We start from the raw sequence: 17,405 nt of genomic DNA on the forward strand, positions 1-17,405 counted from the left end.
CAGCAGGCTGTGATCAGAGAACATCACACCATGATCCCCTTGGCTCCAATTCATGATCACAGACCACAAATGAGCTCTTAACACTTCACACTTCACTCCAACTGGGCTTCTCTGTCTGGTTTGAGTTTCTATTCTCCCAAACAACCATTTCACACCTGCTCCCAGCTTCTCCACCCTCCTGAAACCCCCTTCCACTTCCATGGCTTCAACTCACGCTTCTTGAGAGAACTGAAACAATTAGTCAGGAATTTTCCACGTTCCCAAATCTACCCACCTCCCTCCTTCCTGGTCCCTGAAGGATGAGACTTCTCCCCACCTCCCACCCCACCTCAACTCCCCTTCCTGAGTGCTGGAGCCCCTCCCAAGGACCCCCTCCCCCTGCTGTGCCCTCTCCTTTCCTTCCCCATGGGATCATTCTGCTCCACAGACAAATGTGTTCTAGAATTTCCCATCTCTGAAAATGCCCCCTTGACCCTATACACCCCTCAGCTACTGCCCCATTTCTTGGCCTCCCTTCAGAGCCAAGAGTCTTGAAAGAGTTGTCTACACTGGCTGCCTTCCCATCCCTTCTTTGCCTCACTCCCATCCAGTCTCTACCCCTTCTCTCCACTGCAAACCGCTCTGTCAAAGCATGACCTCCAAGGGTTATTTCTCTGTCTGTAGCTGACTTTCCCGGGGCATCCGGTGAGGCTGGCCACTCTCTCCGGGAAGTCGTTTCCCCTCTTGACTTCCAACTCACCACCTCCCCCGGCCTCCTCCTGTCTACTGGCTGCCCCTGCTCACTCTCTTGCTGTCCTCCCTCCTCCATTTGTTCCAGTTGGAGCTCCTTGGGGCTCTGTTCTGGGCCCTGTCCTCGAGCTACACTCTCCTGGGTAATTTCATCCTGCCCCATCCCTATGCCAACAGCTCCCAAATTCATTTCTCTGGCCAGGGCCTCTTTCCTGAGTTCCAGATTCACATATCCAAATGCCCACCTGATGTACCTACTTCAATGTTTCCCCAAGCTTCTCAAACTTTAACAAGTCCAAAACCAAACTTGTGGTTCCCTCGGACCTGTTGGTGGCAGGTGTTGCTGGTGCCCCACCCATGTCCCCTCGTCACTCCAGAACCAACCTGCCTGACTTCTGCAGCCGCTGCATTTCTTTGCATGAGGGTTTTCTCAGGCCACTGGTAACCATTGTGTCTGCCCATGAGGTGGGACAGAATGCAGGGGAATCGATGCTACTGGAGCAGGCCCCAGTCAGTGACTGATACGAGCTGGTGTGCACATACCCCAGCTCTCTTGGCCCTAGGGCAGAGGGCAGGGGGGCTCCAAGGAGCATGTTTTACTCTGGAGTTTCCCGGGGCTGCCTCGGCTGCGTTCAGTAACAACTGCTCTAGGTGGTAATGTGCTCAATGACACACCGTTTATTGGATGCCTTCTCTTCCCTGTTTCATTTCATTTCCCAAATAAACTATGTACACACAAATCCTTGCCTCAGCCTCTGCTTTTGGCGGAGCCCAAATGAAGATGCCCTCCCGTTGGATCCTCTCTCATCTCAGAAAACGGCACTCGGCCCAGCTGCTGGAATCCAGACTCCTAGGCTTTTCTCTCTCCCTCAATGACCAGACTCAAGTCCTGCCAGTTCTGCCTCTAACATCAGCCTTGGCCCATCACCCCTTTCCATCTTCCTGGCCAGTGTCCTCGTCCACCATCCCCTCTGGTAGATGGTCTGCAGTTTGCAGCCCATCCCAGGACAGGCAGTCTTGTGGACAGAGGAGTAGAAACTCACCAGTGACCAGCAGCTCTGCCCGGCTGGTGTTGGCATGATGGAGATTACGACAGGTACAAATGTAGACTCCAGCATCTGAAGGCTGGACGCTGGGGAAGTGGAGCTCGGAGCCTGGTGGCAAGGAGATGGGAGCGCATCAGTACAGATGCACCCCTTTTCCCACCCAGTCCTGCGTGTGGGTCCCTACAGGATCTCAGTAGGGCAGGGACAGACCTGTGCCTCCCTTTCCATTGGAATGGCCGAGGGGCCTGGGGCCATGTGTACCTTGATGTCGCTGCTGGGTGCTGCTGGGCAAGGGCCGCCCATCTTCACGAGACCAGTAAAAGTAGTGGGGTGGGCTCCCACTGACCTGGCACCGCAGGGAGTGGGGACCACCTTGGGGTACTATGCTCCGAGTTGGCTGGACCTGGACCACCAGCGGGGTTTGGTCTGCTGGGGGAGGGACAGGAGAGGCCATTCAGGCAGGAGGCCCCCAGCATGTACCATTGTCTCAGATATCTCTGCCCTCCCAAAGACTCACGTGCCCCACCCTTCACCCTGTTCCCCAGACCTAGTATCTCTCAAATTCCCTGGGTCCCCTGCCTTGCCCATCACCTCGACCCAAGACCATGGTCCCACTTACCCCGTGGCAGGCACTGGCCCCCTCGCACATTGGGGTTACCCACGTATCCTGGGGCACACCTGTAAGGAGGAACAAGGACCAGCTGTCAGACCCCAGGGGACCCAGTGCCTCATAGTGGACTTGGGGAGCCAGAAGCTCAGCTCTCTGCCCAGTATGGGGTGAAGAAGCTCTGAGCTCTGGAAGGACTTCAGAGACCAAAAAAGCCCCACCACAGGGCCTCTGGGAGCTGAGAAAGGGGAGTGTGAGGAAATGTCAGTAGGTTGGATTCAGGGAAATATTCATGCAACAAATGTTTATTAAGCAACTACGATGCAAGGTTATTGAAACATAACAGTAAACATGATAAAGTCCTTGCTCTTATGGAACTGACTTGTTGGGAAACTAACATGGAAACTATGTAAATGAGAGTGATGGACATCTATGGGGGTTGTGAGGGCATGGTGGGGGGGCACTAATCTAGCCCTGAGAATCAGGAGGCTTCCCAGAGGATGGGACTGCTGAGTTGCTATATTCCCTTGGAGCAGACTGTACTCTGCAGCGAACTTATCACTGTTTTAACTATGTATTTGTATGATTACTCGCCATCTTGTCTCCCATTATAGTTGGGAAACTCTGTAAGGGCTGGGACTGAATCTGTTTTGCTCATTACTTTATTTCCAACACCTTGGCACACTGCATGGCACACAGTAGATGCTCAATAAAAATGTGCTGAATGAGGGAATAAAGCTGAGCCTTGAAGGCTAAACAGGAGTTAGCCAGGAACAGGCGGTTTGAGGGTGAAGAATGTTCCATGAAGAGGAAATAGCACATGCAAAGAAACGAACATGAAGAAGTCAAGAAATGAAGCCCAGCTAGAGTACAGAGTTGGGTGTCAGAAGTGGGATGAGACTGAAGAGTGATAAAGCTACCTAAGGAGCTTGGGCTGGTCCCAAGGGCAATGGGGAATCTTGGAAGGGTTTTGAGCAGGGGAGCGACATGATCCTGGTAGGGACCTTTCTGAGCAACATCATCCAGGACTCTCACCTAGGAGTCTACCATATGCCCCCTCCCTTTATCCCTCCTATTTGCAAACTTACTGCTCACAGTACTGGCCAGTGTAGCCAGGTTCGCAGGCTGTGCAGCGGTATCCACCAGCTCCCAGGCTTTCACAGGTGCGGGAGAACCTGGGATAAGAGGCAAAGGTCAGGCCATGGGACGCCCACTCCCCACCCTGTTCCCTCCACTTCTCCCCCAAAAGTCAGTTCAATGCCCTCCACTCCCCAGTGGGAGTTCTTCCTTGAGCCTTGAGCAAGGGCACCCACATGTTCTCCGGGTTGGTCAGTGGGCAGGCACAGGGCTGGCAGTCCTCAGGTGTTCCAGCAGTGGCATCTCCATAGTAGCCAGGTGCACACAGCTCGCAGAATTCCCCGGCGGCGCTGTGCTGGCATTGCTGCGAGGCACAAGGATGTCAGCTACTTGCTATTTGGCAAAATTTACCAAAAACTGTACAATTTTGTAATCTCTTGACCTCAAAATTCCATGTTTGTGAGCTTATCTTAAAGAGATAGTCATAGAGGGGCACAATGATTTCACTACAGGATGTTCATCTCAGTGGTGTTTATAAAAGCAAAATGCTGGAAACAAACCATGAAAAAAGAACTGAGAAAATTAAAAAGAGCACCCATCCAAATAGCTATCAAAAAGGATGATACTGATTCCATTTATTACATTTTTCTACCTAAATACTTGTAATATCAGAGGAAAGTCCCCATGTGAGTATGTGGGGGCGGAGTTTTGGGAATAAACGCTTCATCGTAAAAACGTGTGTGGGTTTTATGTTGTCCTCCAAAGAGATCCATGTTTCTTTTATTAACGTAGCATATTCCTCATTCTATATTTAGCTTGTGGCTCTGTCAACCCCTGGTCCTTGACCACATATCCTGGACAGCTATACATACACCACTCCGAAAAGTTCAGGTATAAAAAACTACTGAAATATTCAAAGATGTCATGAACTTGTAAGTGAAAAAAGTTGATCATAAAACACAGTGATCCTATGGTTATTTGTAAAACGAAAGGTATATTAATCTGCATAAATATTTGCCTAGAAAAAGAGCAAAAGAGCTCCACAGTCTAACACTGACAGTAATTACCTCCAGATGGTAGGATTTCAGGGAATTTTTACTTTCTTTTTAAGTTATCTCTGTAGTCTGATTCGTCTACAGAAAACATGTGTCACTTTGGTGATAAGAAATAGCAGGAACCAAAGTTTTCTCTTCTTTTTTTTTTTGGCCATGCCATGCGGCTTGAGGGATTTTAGTTCCCCGACCAGGGACTGAACCCGTGCCCGCTGCAGTGGGAGCGTGGTGTCCTAACCACTGGACCGCCAGGGAATTCCCCCAAAGTTTTCTTTATAAGGAAGGATGTTACTCCATAGTTCTGGCCACCCCACCATGCCTGCAGCCCCTCGATGCCCACACCTGCTGGGCCAGGCGCTTTTCCCCATAGGATGTGCTCCACAACCTTGCCCCTGGATCTGGGTCTGTCCAAACCAAACCCCTCCCTATCCCACAGCCAGCCCTGACACCCCACCCAGCCCCAGCCAAGCTGACCCCTGCCCTGGCCCTGCTTGCATCTCACCGAGCAGGCCCCGGTCTCCGGGTGGCACAGGTCTGAGTGGCCATTGCATTCGCACAGCTCACAGTGGCCAAGGTAGAGTCCACTCCCAGTGCGTGTGTAGCCTGGGGCACAGTCCTGGGGGTAGAGAGGAGAGTTGGTCTCTGTCTCCATTGTGGTCCCACCCAGAGACAGCAGACCTAGAACCCATCTCCTCCATCCCCCCTCCACCATCTAGACTCCCACTGGCTCTTGGCAGGGAAATTCCAGGCCCAGCTCTCCACCCCAGCCTCCTCTCTTGGAAGCTCTCCTCCCCCATCTTCACTTTCCCCACACTCCAGAGCTGGGACAGTGTCGCCCCCATCCTGCCTGGCATCTCCAGTCACTCTGGATATACTGAAATAATAGTTCATTCTTAATGGAGAACCCTTCTCCAGCCCCAGGACTTCATCCCTGAAAATTGTTCTGGCAGGGTCTTTATTGAAAAACGTAACCCTGAAATGGAAAAAGGGAGTTCAGGAGACCTGGATTTGGAATGAGTCCTCGAAGACCTTTATGATTATGTTTACATTTGCTCAGTAAAGTGAAAGAGGCAGCACCCATATAACCAAGGATGTTTTTACAAATCCTAAGTGAGTAATCATGGGTTCCAAAAATAATGAATTTCTATTCGCTGCCCCTTCTTTGAAATCTCTCCAGGACCTCACTCCCCGACCATTTCAAAGGGATGTTTATAAATCTGTTTTGCTTCACTGTGGAAAACGTGCACCAAGGATTCTGCTTTCCCCAGGGGTTCTCCTTCAAAATGTGTTAAATTTTATAACTTCAAGGGACGTGAAGTTCATCTATCTGGATTTGAAAGTTCTTGTGGACACAGCAAAGGTGCACAGATGTAAGGCTGCAGAGATGTGGACTTCCCACTGGGACTTCCTCGGTTGGATGGGGGGCTAGCTGTTTCCACACTTGACCTCCCTGCCACCCACTTGGCATTGCAGCCCTGCCCCCTTCCCTCCTGCGATCCCCCTTCCCCAGTTCCACATTCATTCATCAAATGTTAACTGGTTGCCTGCTTCGTGCCTAGGAATTCAGCCTGCTTCGTGCCTAGGGATTCAGTCAGCTCAGGCCCTGCCCTCGTGTTCACAGTCTCCAGCTGAACCCTGCAAATGTTCTTGGAGTTCCTCCAACTGCCTGCCCTCTCTTCCACCCCCTACTGCTCTTCCCTCCCGATAGGACTCACTGTCTCTCCCCCGCCCCATCCATCTCATTCACTGGGGGCAGAGGAATTTTCCTGGGGTTCAGTTCTGACCCCAGCACTCCCTCAGCAGCTTGGCAGTCCCTGCTGGAGGGAGCCTTGCTCCAGGCCTGAAGAAGCACCACCCACTCAGCTTTCCAGGGGTGACCCTTCTGCATCGCAGGCTATGTCCCCACACATTCCTCCTTCGGAACTTCTGCTTATTCTGCCCTCCCTGCCTAGAATGCTACTCCAATCCACGCTGTTCACCACTCTGAGGCATTTCCATGCTCTGCTTTGGGCTAATTTGTGTCTCTGTCTCTCTGTCTCTGGCGGGCATCCTGGGAACATGAGCTGGGTCTTAACCTCTGCAGAGTGTAGCTATGTGCCCTTGGGTAAGCTGTGCACCCTTCAGCGGCCTCATTTTTTTAAAAATCTGTTAAAAGGGGACAATTACTCATCTCTCAGTGCTGCTGGGAAGAATAAACGAGATGTTGCTGAGTATATTAAAGTTATGACAGTAATCACAGGTGGCCATGGAAATCCCAGTTGACCGCTTGCTGATCCAGCTGTGTTAGCGTAGAGGCATCTGGACCGGTCACACTCACCTGGCAGGACAAGCCGACATAGCCCGGGGGGCAGCGGCATTCCTCCACCTCAAGGGCCCGGGGTCCCTCTGAGGGCCCGGGCTGGGCGACCTCCAGGCTGACCGCGCTGATGCTGGCTGCTAGTGGCATCGAGGAGAACGTGGCCCGGACCAGGAGCTCGTCCAGGTCAGCCAGTGCCATCAGGAGGTGCTCCCGGGTGGCTGGCTGCCCATCAGGCCGGCGCCAGAATTCCTGGGTTGGTGGGGGAAGACAGCAAATGAGGGTGAGGGGCGTTGGGCTTTGTGTGCTGTTCCTGCAGTGCCCCCAGCCCCAACTCCTGCCTTCCAGGCACTGGCCAAGGACTGTTAGCTGAGGATGGGGGGAGTGAGAGGCAGTGTAGCTGGTGTCAAAGCCAGGCTCCAAAGCAGGGTGGAGGGTGCAGAGGGTCAGACATGGTGTGGCCGAGTGCCTCTCACCTCTCGGAAAATGATCTCGTAGCTCTTCCTCTCCGGGCCCTGCAGCGCTGGCTGGGAGGCCACCAGCATGATGTTGTTGCCCTGGGGAGACACGAGTGGGCTTGGGAGGGGAACTGAGGGGCTCTCGGGGACAGTGGGCTCCTCTCCCAATCCCAGTCTCCTACCTCTCCAATCTCCCAAGCTCATGTACCCAAAGGAGTCAGGTACATGCCCACTACCCCGTCTTCCAGCAGCTGGGCCTCTGCCTACATAGTGTCCAAACAGATGGTGGGGCGGGGGCATGGGCCTAACTAGTGGGTGGGTGCCAGGCCAGCTGAGTGCTGGACTGAAAGGAAAGGAACACTGAGGGTACCCCCAGCCCCCACCTTCCCCTTTTGCCCACTTGGCGTGGAACCCATGTGCTCACCGTGATCTGGACATCAGGGTCAGACAGCGGGCTGCCCTGGGCCCCCGCTGTGTAGGAGAGGGTGTACCGCAGCTTCCCGCCATAGGCTGCCACCTGCAAGAGGCAAGCCCTGCAGTCACAACCTGACTCTGCCCTCCTCTGGGGTGTGTGCGACCAGACAGGTGAGGGGGCGGAGCCTCTGGAGGCCTTTCTGCACCCGTGCTGTCCTCCCCACCCAACCAGAGGCCGGCGGTTGCCTAAGTGACAGGACATCTATCAGTTCCTTCACAGTCTCAGACCTGGTGGCAGTGACCCTGAGAAGCCTCTGTTCTGTTTTATGGGGTTCCCCATTTCCCATTGTCTCACGATCCCAGCAAACAAGCTCCAAGTCCCTTCCATTAAAGGAATTTCCCATAAAGCAGACAGGGGTTAATGGCTGTGACCACCACAGGGAGGTTGCAGAAGGTTCAAAAGTTCTCAGCCATGGCGGGGGCAAGGGGATGCTGAAAGTTGCCCCTCAGAACTCTTGCCTCCTGCCTCCTAGGCAGGTGGTTTTTGTTTGTTTGCTCAGAGTCCATTTCCCCCGTTGTTTTGCAAACTGTAGTCCTGGTTTCCTTTAAAGGAAACTATGTTCTACAGGCAGCCTGTGTAGTTTGAGGGGCCCGGCCCCTCCTCCTCTAAAGCGGAGACATGAGCCAGGTCTGGCCAATCTGCACATTCCATCACTCCCCCTCTCTGCTCCAGCAGGGATGAACATGTGAACCTGGTACTTCTGCCCTTTCTACTGGAACAGAAAAACCCCCTTTACTAGTCAGATTGGAAGCTGGAGAATGATGCCAGCTGAGATAAAGTCCTGATGAGCTCCTGGATCGAGCCATGCCTGATATGAGCTATCTTTGGGCTTTGTACTTTCATGAGCCAATAGATTCTTCGTTGCGGGCAAGCCAGCTGGACTCGGGTTTCCTATTGCTCACAACTGGAAGAGCCTTATGTTTGCTGCTGGGGGCTTCCACTTGGACAGCCAAGGCTCCAGCTCTGCCCCACATGACTTTCCTTTTCCTGCCACTAGGGCAGTTGTTCAGGTCAATACCACACTGTGTCAGGCCTAGCCCATTTGCTCATTTGTGTTCATTCTGTTGGTGAGCATTTATTAAACACCTACTGATGACATGCCAGGCCCTGGGCTACACAGGCCCTGAGGATGTTCTCCACAAGCTCAGGGTGAGGTAAGGAATTTAGGGGCATAACCAGATAACCATGAAACAGCTGGTTTCCCGTTTTCTTTGGATGCCAGCAAGTTCATCGCCATGTCTAGGACCAAGCTGCAGGTGTGTACAGCAGGGTGGCTAAGGGAGCAGACCCTGCAGTCTAAGACTGGGGTTCAAGTCCAGTTCTATTGGCTGGACAGCCTTGGGCAAGTCACTTAACTTCTCTGAGCCCAACTTTCCTCCTGTGGAAATGGGAATAAAAATAATACCTACCTTGAAAGGTAGTATGAGGATTAAGTAATGCAGGCCACGTAAAACCCTGCACTCAGCACAGGGCCTGCTGAGCACACAGCCTCAATGCTCGCTAACTCCTCATTGCGCCCAGCTCCACCCTTGGCTCCAGCAAGCTTACTACTTTCATTTCCCCCTGAACCAGACTGTCTTGTCTGCTTCTCTGAATGTTATTTTATTGCATATTGTGTGTATTCTTAAGAGGCACTCTAAATCATTTCTGGAACAATACTAGTACAAATGCAACATTACTAATAATAATGATGATGATGATGACGGTGATTCCGACATGACAGGAATGATAATCAGATTAACATTGAACTCTGGGAGGCCAGGGTCTTATTCTGCCCATATACAGTACAGCACACAGTAAGTACTTAATGCTTCTTGAATGAATGAATGCAGTCCCAAGAGCTAGGTCAGTGATCTGGATACAGGGTAAAGGGAGACCGAAGAAGAGGTGCCTTACCTCACAGTTAAGACAGCCTTTCTGCCAGGGGGACTGTGGCTTGCTGAAGGGTAAGAGCTGAGGTGGGTTCGATCTCAGCCCTACTTTGACCTGAATGTGGGACCCCTCTCTGGGCCTTGGTCTACCCATTTGTGTCATAAAAGGTTTTGACAAAGGGCCCTCTGATATTTTAGGATTTGATGACCCCCCTATTCCCCCACCCCCCCAAATCCTTGTTACCTTGTTCCCCAGGAAGGCTTTGGGCAGCTGCCAATAATAGAGGCTTTCAGGAAGCAGAGAGAAGCCTTTGTAGGAGAGAGAGAACTAGGACAGAAGGACAGGTGGTGAGAGTGGATCGAACAGGTCGGGGGCCAAAAGGGCAGAGATGGTCCCGACGGGGGTGAGAACAGACCCCAGAGGGAGACCCGGGAGGGCAGAGGGATAGAAACCCCATCCCCAGCCCCACAGCTCAGGTCCTGGCCCAGCTCTTTGGACAACTTGCTCCCCTGTCTGGACCCGGACACCCCAACTGCTCTCGCTGGCTGTGGTTTGGGTCGGTGTCTCCTCACATCTGGTGCTATGCCCCTTGTGGATCCCAAGATGATTTACGGGGCACACCAGAGAATATTTTAAAATTTAGTGGCTATTTTGGGACTACCCTGGTGGCGCAGTGGTTAAGAATCCACCTGTCAATGCAGGGGACACGGGTTCAGTCCTTGGTCGGGGAAGATCCCACATGCCGCGGAGCAACTAAGCCCGTGTGCCACAACTACTGAGCCTGTGCTCTAGGGTCCAAGAGCCACAACTACTGAGCCCGCATGCCACAACTGCTGAAGCCCACGCGCCTAGAGCCCATGCTCCGCAAGAGAAGCCACTGCCATGAGAAGCCTGCGCACCGCAATGAAGAGTAGCCCCTGCTCACTGCAACTAGAGAAAGCCCGCGTGCAGCAACAAAGACCCAACGCAGCCATTAATAAATAAATAAATAAATAAATAAATAAAATTTAGTGGCTATTTTAATGTGTATTTAAAAATGTAAAACTAGCATAATTGAGTTGGTATATGATTGGTTGAAAGAAAAAACTGGAGTAAATAACTGTCCAAGTGGTGTGCAGAAATGGCAGAATTTGTGAAATTGGTTCAGAAAAAACTGAAGTCTAGAAAACATGATGGGGGGGGCGTCCCTTGGTGGGTGCTTTGGCACATACCTGAGAGCCTGCTGAGGAAGACAGAGAAGCAGAGGAGGAGGAGGAGGAGGAGGAGGAGGAGGAGGAGGGGGAGGAGGGGGAGAGCAGAGCTGCTTGCACAGCAGCTGCCGGCTGGGGATGGGGCGAGAGCCCCTGGGGAGGGGGGTGGGGGTGGGCAGCAAAGCTGGAAAGGAGCTGCCAGATCTCGGCATCCATCCGCCTCTGGGCCTCATCCACCTGGGGGACCGAGAGAGGGAGGACAGAGGAAAGGAGCAGAAGGACAGAAAGGACACCGTGAGGCTCCGCCTGCCCCCAGGTCGTGCCAGGCCCAACCAGCCGCCCACACCTGTGCTATCTGTTCACGAGTGCCAATGCCTGACGCTCTGGCCTTTGTACCTGCTGCCCTTTTGCTCCCCGTGAGACTGGTGGAGCTACCTGGAATGGGCCCAGACTATGGGGAGAAGCTCATATAGTGGGTGCCCCTGGTAAGAGAGGGGCAGACAGTTCTGCCCAAGCTCAGGCTAGAGGGGCTGGAGGCAGCCCCAGGGGCATATGTGGTGCCGAGACGGCTCCTTGGGCCTCACGTTCCGTGCATGCCCATGGTACCAGCCCAAGCCACTCACAGTTCTGTAATGTTTCCCAAGGGCAACACTGGAGTGGTCCAGGCATCAGGTTGGGGCCTGGCCTGGCCTGGGGGAAAATGACCCAGGAAGGCCAGGGCCTCAGCCCCAAGCTCCTACTTGGACTGCGCTCTCTGGTTTCTTCCCTGGGGCCCTAGACACAGGCTGTCCCCAGCCAGGCCTTGGCCGTCCCCTGTGACAGCCGCTGTGTCCGGCCCTCGCCCTGTGGGGGCCCCAGGATCCTCCCAGCAGCCACAGCTGCCCGCAACTGCTCCTCTGAGAGGGACGTGCGGTTCTGACGGGTAGAGGGCACAGGCCAGCTCAGACCCTCCCAGAGCCCCAGAGCTGGAGCCCTGGGGGGTGTCCTCTCCCTGTGGATATGGCAGCCAGAAAGGCCCACGTGGACTGGGGAGAAAGACGCATGCTCCCCTCTCCAGGCTGAGACACAGGGTTAACTCCAGGCCGTGGAGGGCCATACACACACAGATGGTTAATGGAGGCTGCTTGGGAGACAGCGCTGGGGTAACCTGGTGGGCCAGGTATAGTCACATGGTTTAGCATCAAGTTAGTTTCCTGGCTAACTCAGCCACCACTCTCTGGCCACAGACAGTTGGCACCAGGACCAGACCACACAGTAGATGAGGCACACACCCCTCCTGGTTCTAACTCCTGCTATCACAGGGCTTGGGCACAGCAGTGCCCTGACCGTGGGCCATCGGGCACGACCTGGGTCCACGTGGACCCATATTGCCCGGGGCACTGGGCATCTCCCCACGCGGGGCGGAGGGCATCCAAGAACACACCATGCCCACGTCACATCAGTTTCACACCACTCAGATTGCGGGCCTACCTGGTGAGCCTGGTGCATCCGCGCAAAATATGCCTCCCTCTGTGGGGCACAGGGAAATGCCAGGAGAGGGAGTCAGAGAGAGAGAGAGTGAAAGGTCTGGAGCTGCAGGGCAGTAGGGAGGAAGACACGGAGGCCAGGAAAGGAGGAGAAGGGAGAAGGGACCAGAAGGCAGCCAGCCCTGGGAGGAGGCTGGGATACGTGGGTCTGTCCAAGGAACAGGGACAGGGCAACCTTGAACACCCCCTCCTAAGTGTCCCTGACCTTCCTGGGGCCCTGGGCGTGGGGACACATCTGCTTGAACACCGGCCTCAGCCAGCAGGGGATGCCTGTACCAAGACCCACTTTCCCTGGGTGCCCCCAGGTGGCTCTGACCGCTCACAGAACCCATTTGGGCGGCCGCCCTGGAGTCCAGCCCAAGACCCTGCGCCCCACCGTGCCACTAACACCACCGCCCCATCACCTCCGCGCTAGACCATGACTGGAGGAGCAAAGACTCTGACTAGTGTAGTATTTAAGGGCGGCCTCTGACCTGGTTGAAATCCCAGCATTGCCACCTTCAGGCTGCGGGAGCCCAGGCAAGTCACCTAACCTCTCTCACCTCAGTTTTCGCACTTATGCAATAGGGCAGTAGTTGTACTTAGCTCATACAGTTGTGATTTATGACATGTGAAAGTGCTTGCAACAGTGCCCAGCACAGAGTAAGAGATCAGTAAATATGACCTCTAATAAGAATACCCAACACCAAGCACAGGGCTGACAGCACAGAGGGAATTCCATGTGTGAGCAAATGAATGAAACTGAAACTGTCTCATTTGTCCTTGTGTTTCCAGGGCCTCGCTCAGGACCTGTTTGTTGACTAACTGCGCGAAAGCTAATAGTCATTAACAGGCGAGCACTTATTATGCACCAGGCATGAGCTCTAATCCTCCGAGCTGCTTTGGAGCTGAGGTTTATCAAAAGACAGCCAGCTGGGAAGCAGCAGGGCTGGGTTTAGACCGAGTCCTATCTGACCCCAAAGGCTGCACGCTTAACCATGACATGGCTGATGCCTCCCTGCCGGCCCAAACTGCTCTGAGGTCAACTCGTGTCTGAGTCCCTGCTGGCCCCAGGGCTCGGCAGGGGCCTGGCTCAGAGCTGGCGATCAGGCAGGGTCTGCCAGGCCCTGCTGCATGTCACACCTTGTCTCCCTGGTATGTCTCCGGCAGCTGCCAGTAGAAGGACTCGTGGCCAAGGTTGGCGAAGTTGCCAAAAGTAAGCTGGGCACCCTCGGGCACCGGTTCCACGGTGAAGCCTCCTGTCAGGTGGCTGTTCCGCTGTGGGTTCACCAGGGTGAAGCCTTGGAAGTCCCCAGGGGCAAAGCGGGTGGAGATCTGGCAGCAGAAGGAGGACGGGGGTCAGCCTGGGCACTGGGGCGGGCACCTTGGTGGGGGAGGGGCGGGCTGGGCATTAGAGTGGGGAATGGGGGGATGGTGAGACCAGGGCTAGGACAGAAATAATGGGGAAATGGAGAGGACATTTGGGGGAAAGAGGGGGTTGGGGTCAGTGATGACATAAGCAATAATGGGGTCATGGGGAGGGCATTAGGGGCGGGGGCGAGGGTTGCTGGGATCTGTGCTTACATGGGCAGTGATGGAGGCATGGGGACAGGTGTCCCCATAGGCAATGGGGATGCCACTGGGCTAGGCTTCTCACCTGCCCTGCCCTAGTGATGAGCCAGGAGAGGCCGGCGGCAGGCCCCGGTGCCGGGGCAGTGTAGGGGCTCTTACCAGGTGGCGCGTGTAGGAAGAGCTGGTGCACTGCTGGGTGATACCCATGCAGAAGCAGGGCAGGCAGCCAACCGGGTTGCTGGCGTTCAGGTGAAAGTGGTGGGGCCGGCAATAGCTGCAGGTGAGGCCTTCCACCTGGGCCTGGAGGATGGGTAGAAAGGTGGGTGCGGGGAGCTCGGATGGCTCTCTTGCACCTTCAGCAGCCTTTGAGCCAGGCTTCCCAGCCACTTCCAGCAGTTCTGGGGAGCCCCTGCTGCCCCCATGCCTAGGCTCCAGCTCCCATCAGATGCTGCCTGACAGGCCACGAGGCCCCGAGCAGTAGGGCAGAGAAGGGCCCTGCGAGGAAGGGTGGCAGGGGCGCGGGGACAGCCCTGAGGGTATGGTGACAGGGAAGGCCTGGCAACCGCCGTGGCTGCGGTTCAGGGCCTCGTGGAGGGCAGGGGTTTGGACTAACCTTGCACTGGCATTGTCCAGCAGAGTCACACTGGTCGCTGATGCTGCCCTGGGGGTCACAGCCACAGCCGACTGGCTCTGGCAACTGGCCGTCTCCTGAGGTGGAGGGAAGCCACAGCTGGAACCCCAAACCTGCCACCGAGCATCCCCATTTTCACCACCCTCTGGGCATCTAACTCACCACCTGAGAGAGGAAGTGTTTGTTTCTGAACACCTACCACACACAGGCATTATACACATTCACAGCAGCCCTCTGGGGTACGTGGGTCTTTTACTGCCCCCATTTTACAGATAAAGAAGCCGACGCTCAGAAAGGTAAAAGTCACTTGCCCCAGGTTGAAGGAGAACAAAGGCTCTGTCCTAGTTCCACCCCTAGCGTAGCCAGATCCCAAAAGCCTCCCCAACCCGACTCACTTCGACATGGCTGGCCTTGGCTGGGGTTGCCATGGTAACCTGGGGCACACCTGTGGTGAGAGAAAGCACTGGGTGAATGGAGGGAAGAACCACAGAATCCTGGACTGTGCTGGGGGCCCCGTATTGGACTCAATGACCTCAGAGTGCTGGAAGGAAACTATTAGCCTAACTCACCCATTTCACAGATGGGGAAATAGGTGGGAGAAGAAGGGCAGGGGGGCTTCCCTGGTGGTGCAGTGGTTGAGAGTCTGCCTGCCAATGCAGGGGACACGTGTTCGAGCCCTGGTCTAGGGGGATCCCGCGTGCCGCGGAGCGGCTGGGCCCATGAGCCACAATTACTGAGCCTGCGCGTCTGGAGCCTGTGCTCCGCAGCAAGAGAGGCCGCGACAGTGAGAGGCCCGCGCACCGCGATAAAGAGTGGCCCCCGCTCGCCACAGCTGGAGAGGGCCCTCGCACAGAGACGAAGACCCAACACAGCCATAAATAAATAAATAAATAAATAATTAAAAAAAAAAAAAAAAAAAAAGAAGGGCAGGGACTTGCCCAGTATGGTCAGGCCTCAAACCCAGGACTTTCAGCAAGAATGAGGGGTTTTCTGGGAAGATTCTGGCCTGGTTGGGGCAGGGGGGCAGGGGGTGTTGGGAGCTGGGGGTAAACTGCAGGCCTAGATCTCTGAGGGCCTCGAATGCCAGGCTAAAGGTTTAGGCTCTCGGGTAAAGGAGCTAATTGTCTTCTGGGGGCCTTTGTGAGACAGAGTGGGCGGATTCTGGTTCCTTCCGGTCAGGAGGGCTGGGCCTAGCCTGACTCCAGGGGCAGCCCCTCCTGCACGCTCCCTACCCTGCCCGCACCTGCCTCACCTCTCACAATGACGCCCGCTGTGGCCTGGGGAACACGCATCACAGGTGGGGTGGCCATCTGTGTCCAGAAAGCAAGTGTGGGTGGCTCTGTGGGTGCGGGGGGCAAATTTCCAGTTAGAAGGTCAGCAGCTCTTCTTTCAGGACCAGGGCAGGAGGGAGAGGAGGAGCGGGCATGTGAGTTAACGTGTCCTGAGTGCCAGCTACATGCCAGGCTCTGTGCTAAGAGTTCCATGGCATCATCTCATGCTCACACCAGGGGCCAAGGTGGAGGTACGTCATTATCCCCATTTCACAGATGAAGAAATTGAGGCCCAGAGAGAGAAGTGTATCTTATACAAAGTGACACCTTGAGGAAGTGGTAAGGCCACGATTTAACCACTGCCTCTCAGAAGGGTCTGGGAAGAAGGGAATCTGGGACAGGGCAATGGACGTTTCAGGAAAGGGCAGATACAGGCAAGGACTGGACGCACTGGCCAGCAGCAGGGGCTCCGTGACAGGGGCATGGCTGGCAGTCTTGTGGTGTCCCACGCTGGGCATCCCCGTAATATCCGGACTGGCACTCCTCACATTGGGGGCCCTCTGTGTGGTGCTGGCAGCCCTGTGTGGGGGGGGTAGAATGTGGGTTGAGGCTGAGCCCCTGGAGGCCACAGATCCCTGGGGTAGGAAAGAAGGAGGGTGGGACTCACCTGGCAGGCACCTGTTTCGGGCTCACAGACCTCTGTATGGCCATGGCAGCTGCAACGTTCGCAGGTGCCCAGGTAGAGGCCGCTGGGCATGCGTGTATAGCCTGTGTCACAGTCCTGGGGGCAGGAAGATGACGGTGGAGGGACTTCCTCAGCAGGGGCTGTTCTGGGAAGGGACCACTGGATGGCTGGGGCGGGCTTGGGGAGGTGGGAGAGCTAAAGGAGGAGGAGTCAGCAAGCACCGTGGAGGGAGCTGGCTGGACAGGTGGGTGGGGCCCAGGGCTCACCTGGCAGGATGGGCCACGGTACCCAGGTGGGCAGGTACACTGCTCCACTTCCAGTGCAGGGTCCTGGCCGGTGTCCTCAGGCACAGCCACATCCATGCTGATGCCAGAGACCCTGGGTGTGGCAAGACCCACTGTGAATGAGCACTTGCGCTGGGCCTGGCACCCCTGGAGCCCTACGCGCTATCACCTCATTAATCCTCCCAGTGGCCCTGCCGTGATGCTACTGGGGCCCCGCCCAGCTCCCTGACTGGGCGTCCATGCCCCAGCAGCTGCAAGGGCTGTGGTGAAAGGCTTATACCTGTAACTTCCTCCAGGGAATGAGCCTTCCTTGCCAGGAGAGGTCACACTGTCCCACTCCCTTGGGGTGACCAATGACAGACAGACCCAGGGTACAAAGGTCCCTCTGCCTCAAGGCAGGATGACTCTGCAGGGCTCCATGGGGATGAGACCGAGGCTGGTCTTCACCTGACACCGCTTCCTTGCCTGGCCACTTCTCCCTCCTGTGTCCTTCCCTCCCAGGTTCTCCTTGTCAATCACAGGCACCCAAATCCCCATCTCAGGCTTTGCTTCTTGGGGACCCGACCTAAGACAAGCCTTCTGAGGGAGGTACTGTTATAATCTCCATTTTACAGATGGGGAAAATGAGGCACAAGAAGGCCGCAGAGCCAGAAAG

At 55.1% G+C, this 17,405-nt stretch overlaps 1 protein-coding gene across 6 annotated transcripts in view; it reads right to left on the minus strand.

The window, feature by feature from the left end:
* HSPG2 (heparan sulfate proteoglycan 2) overlaps positions 1-17,405 on the minus strand; it is a 102,321-nt gene that overhangs the window by 29,708 nt on the left and 55,208 nt on the right. For 4 of the 6 annotated variants that reach the window (XM_057556131.1, XM_057556126.1, XM_057556121.1 and 1 more), the window contains 17 exons: positions 16,733-16,844; positions 16,449-16,562; positions 16,233-16,360; positions 15,763-15,849; positions 14,906-14,955; positions 14,493-14,587; positions 14,039-14,179; positions 13,451-13,642; positions 7,690-7,782; positions 7,284-7,364; positions 6,829-7,059; positions 5,014-5,127; positions 3,696-3,823; positions 3,471-3,557; positions 2,395-2,453; positions 2,037-2,204; positions 1,773-1,883 (listed from right to left, as the gene is read on the minus strand). In XM_057556131.1, the coding sequence (XP_057412114.1) occupies positions 1,773-1,883; positions 2,037-2,204; positions 2,395-2,453; positions 3,471-3,557; positions 3,696-3,823; positions 5,014-5,127; positions 6,829-7,059; positions 7,284-7,364; positions 7,690-7,782; positions 13,451-13,642; positions 14,039-14,179; positions 14,493-14,587; positions 14,906-14,955; positions 15,763-15,849; positions 16,233-16,360; positions 16,449-16,562; positions 16,733-16,844 (1,991 nt within the window). The remainder of the gene's footprint in view (positions 1-1,772; positions 1,884-2,036; positions 2,205-2,394; positions 2,454-3,470; positions 3,558-3,695; positions 3,824-5,013; positions 5,128-6,828; positions 7,060-7,283; positions 7,365-7,689; positions 7,783-13,450; positions 13,643-14,038; positions 14,180-14,492; positions 14,588-14,905; positions 14,956-15,762; positions 15,850-16,232; positions 16,361-16,448; positions 16,563-16,732; positions 16,845-17,405) is intronic. The other 2 variants (XM_057556141.1, XM_057556116.1) reach the window with 1 other exon arrangement.

This window comes from Balaenoptera acutorostrata, chromosome 1 (assembly GCF_949987535.1).
Source record: "Balaenoptera acutorostrata chromosome 1, mBalAcu1.1, whole genome shotgun sequence".
NCBI classification, from domain to species: domain Eukaryota; kingdom Metazoa; phylum Chordata; class Mammalia; order Artiodactyla; family Balaenopteridae; genus Balaenoptera; species Balaenoptera acutorostrata.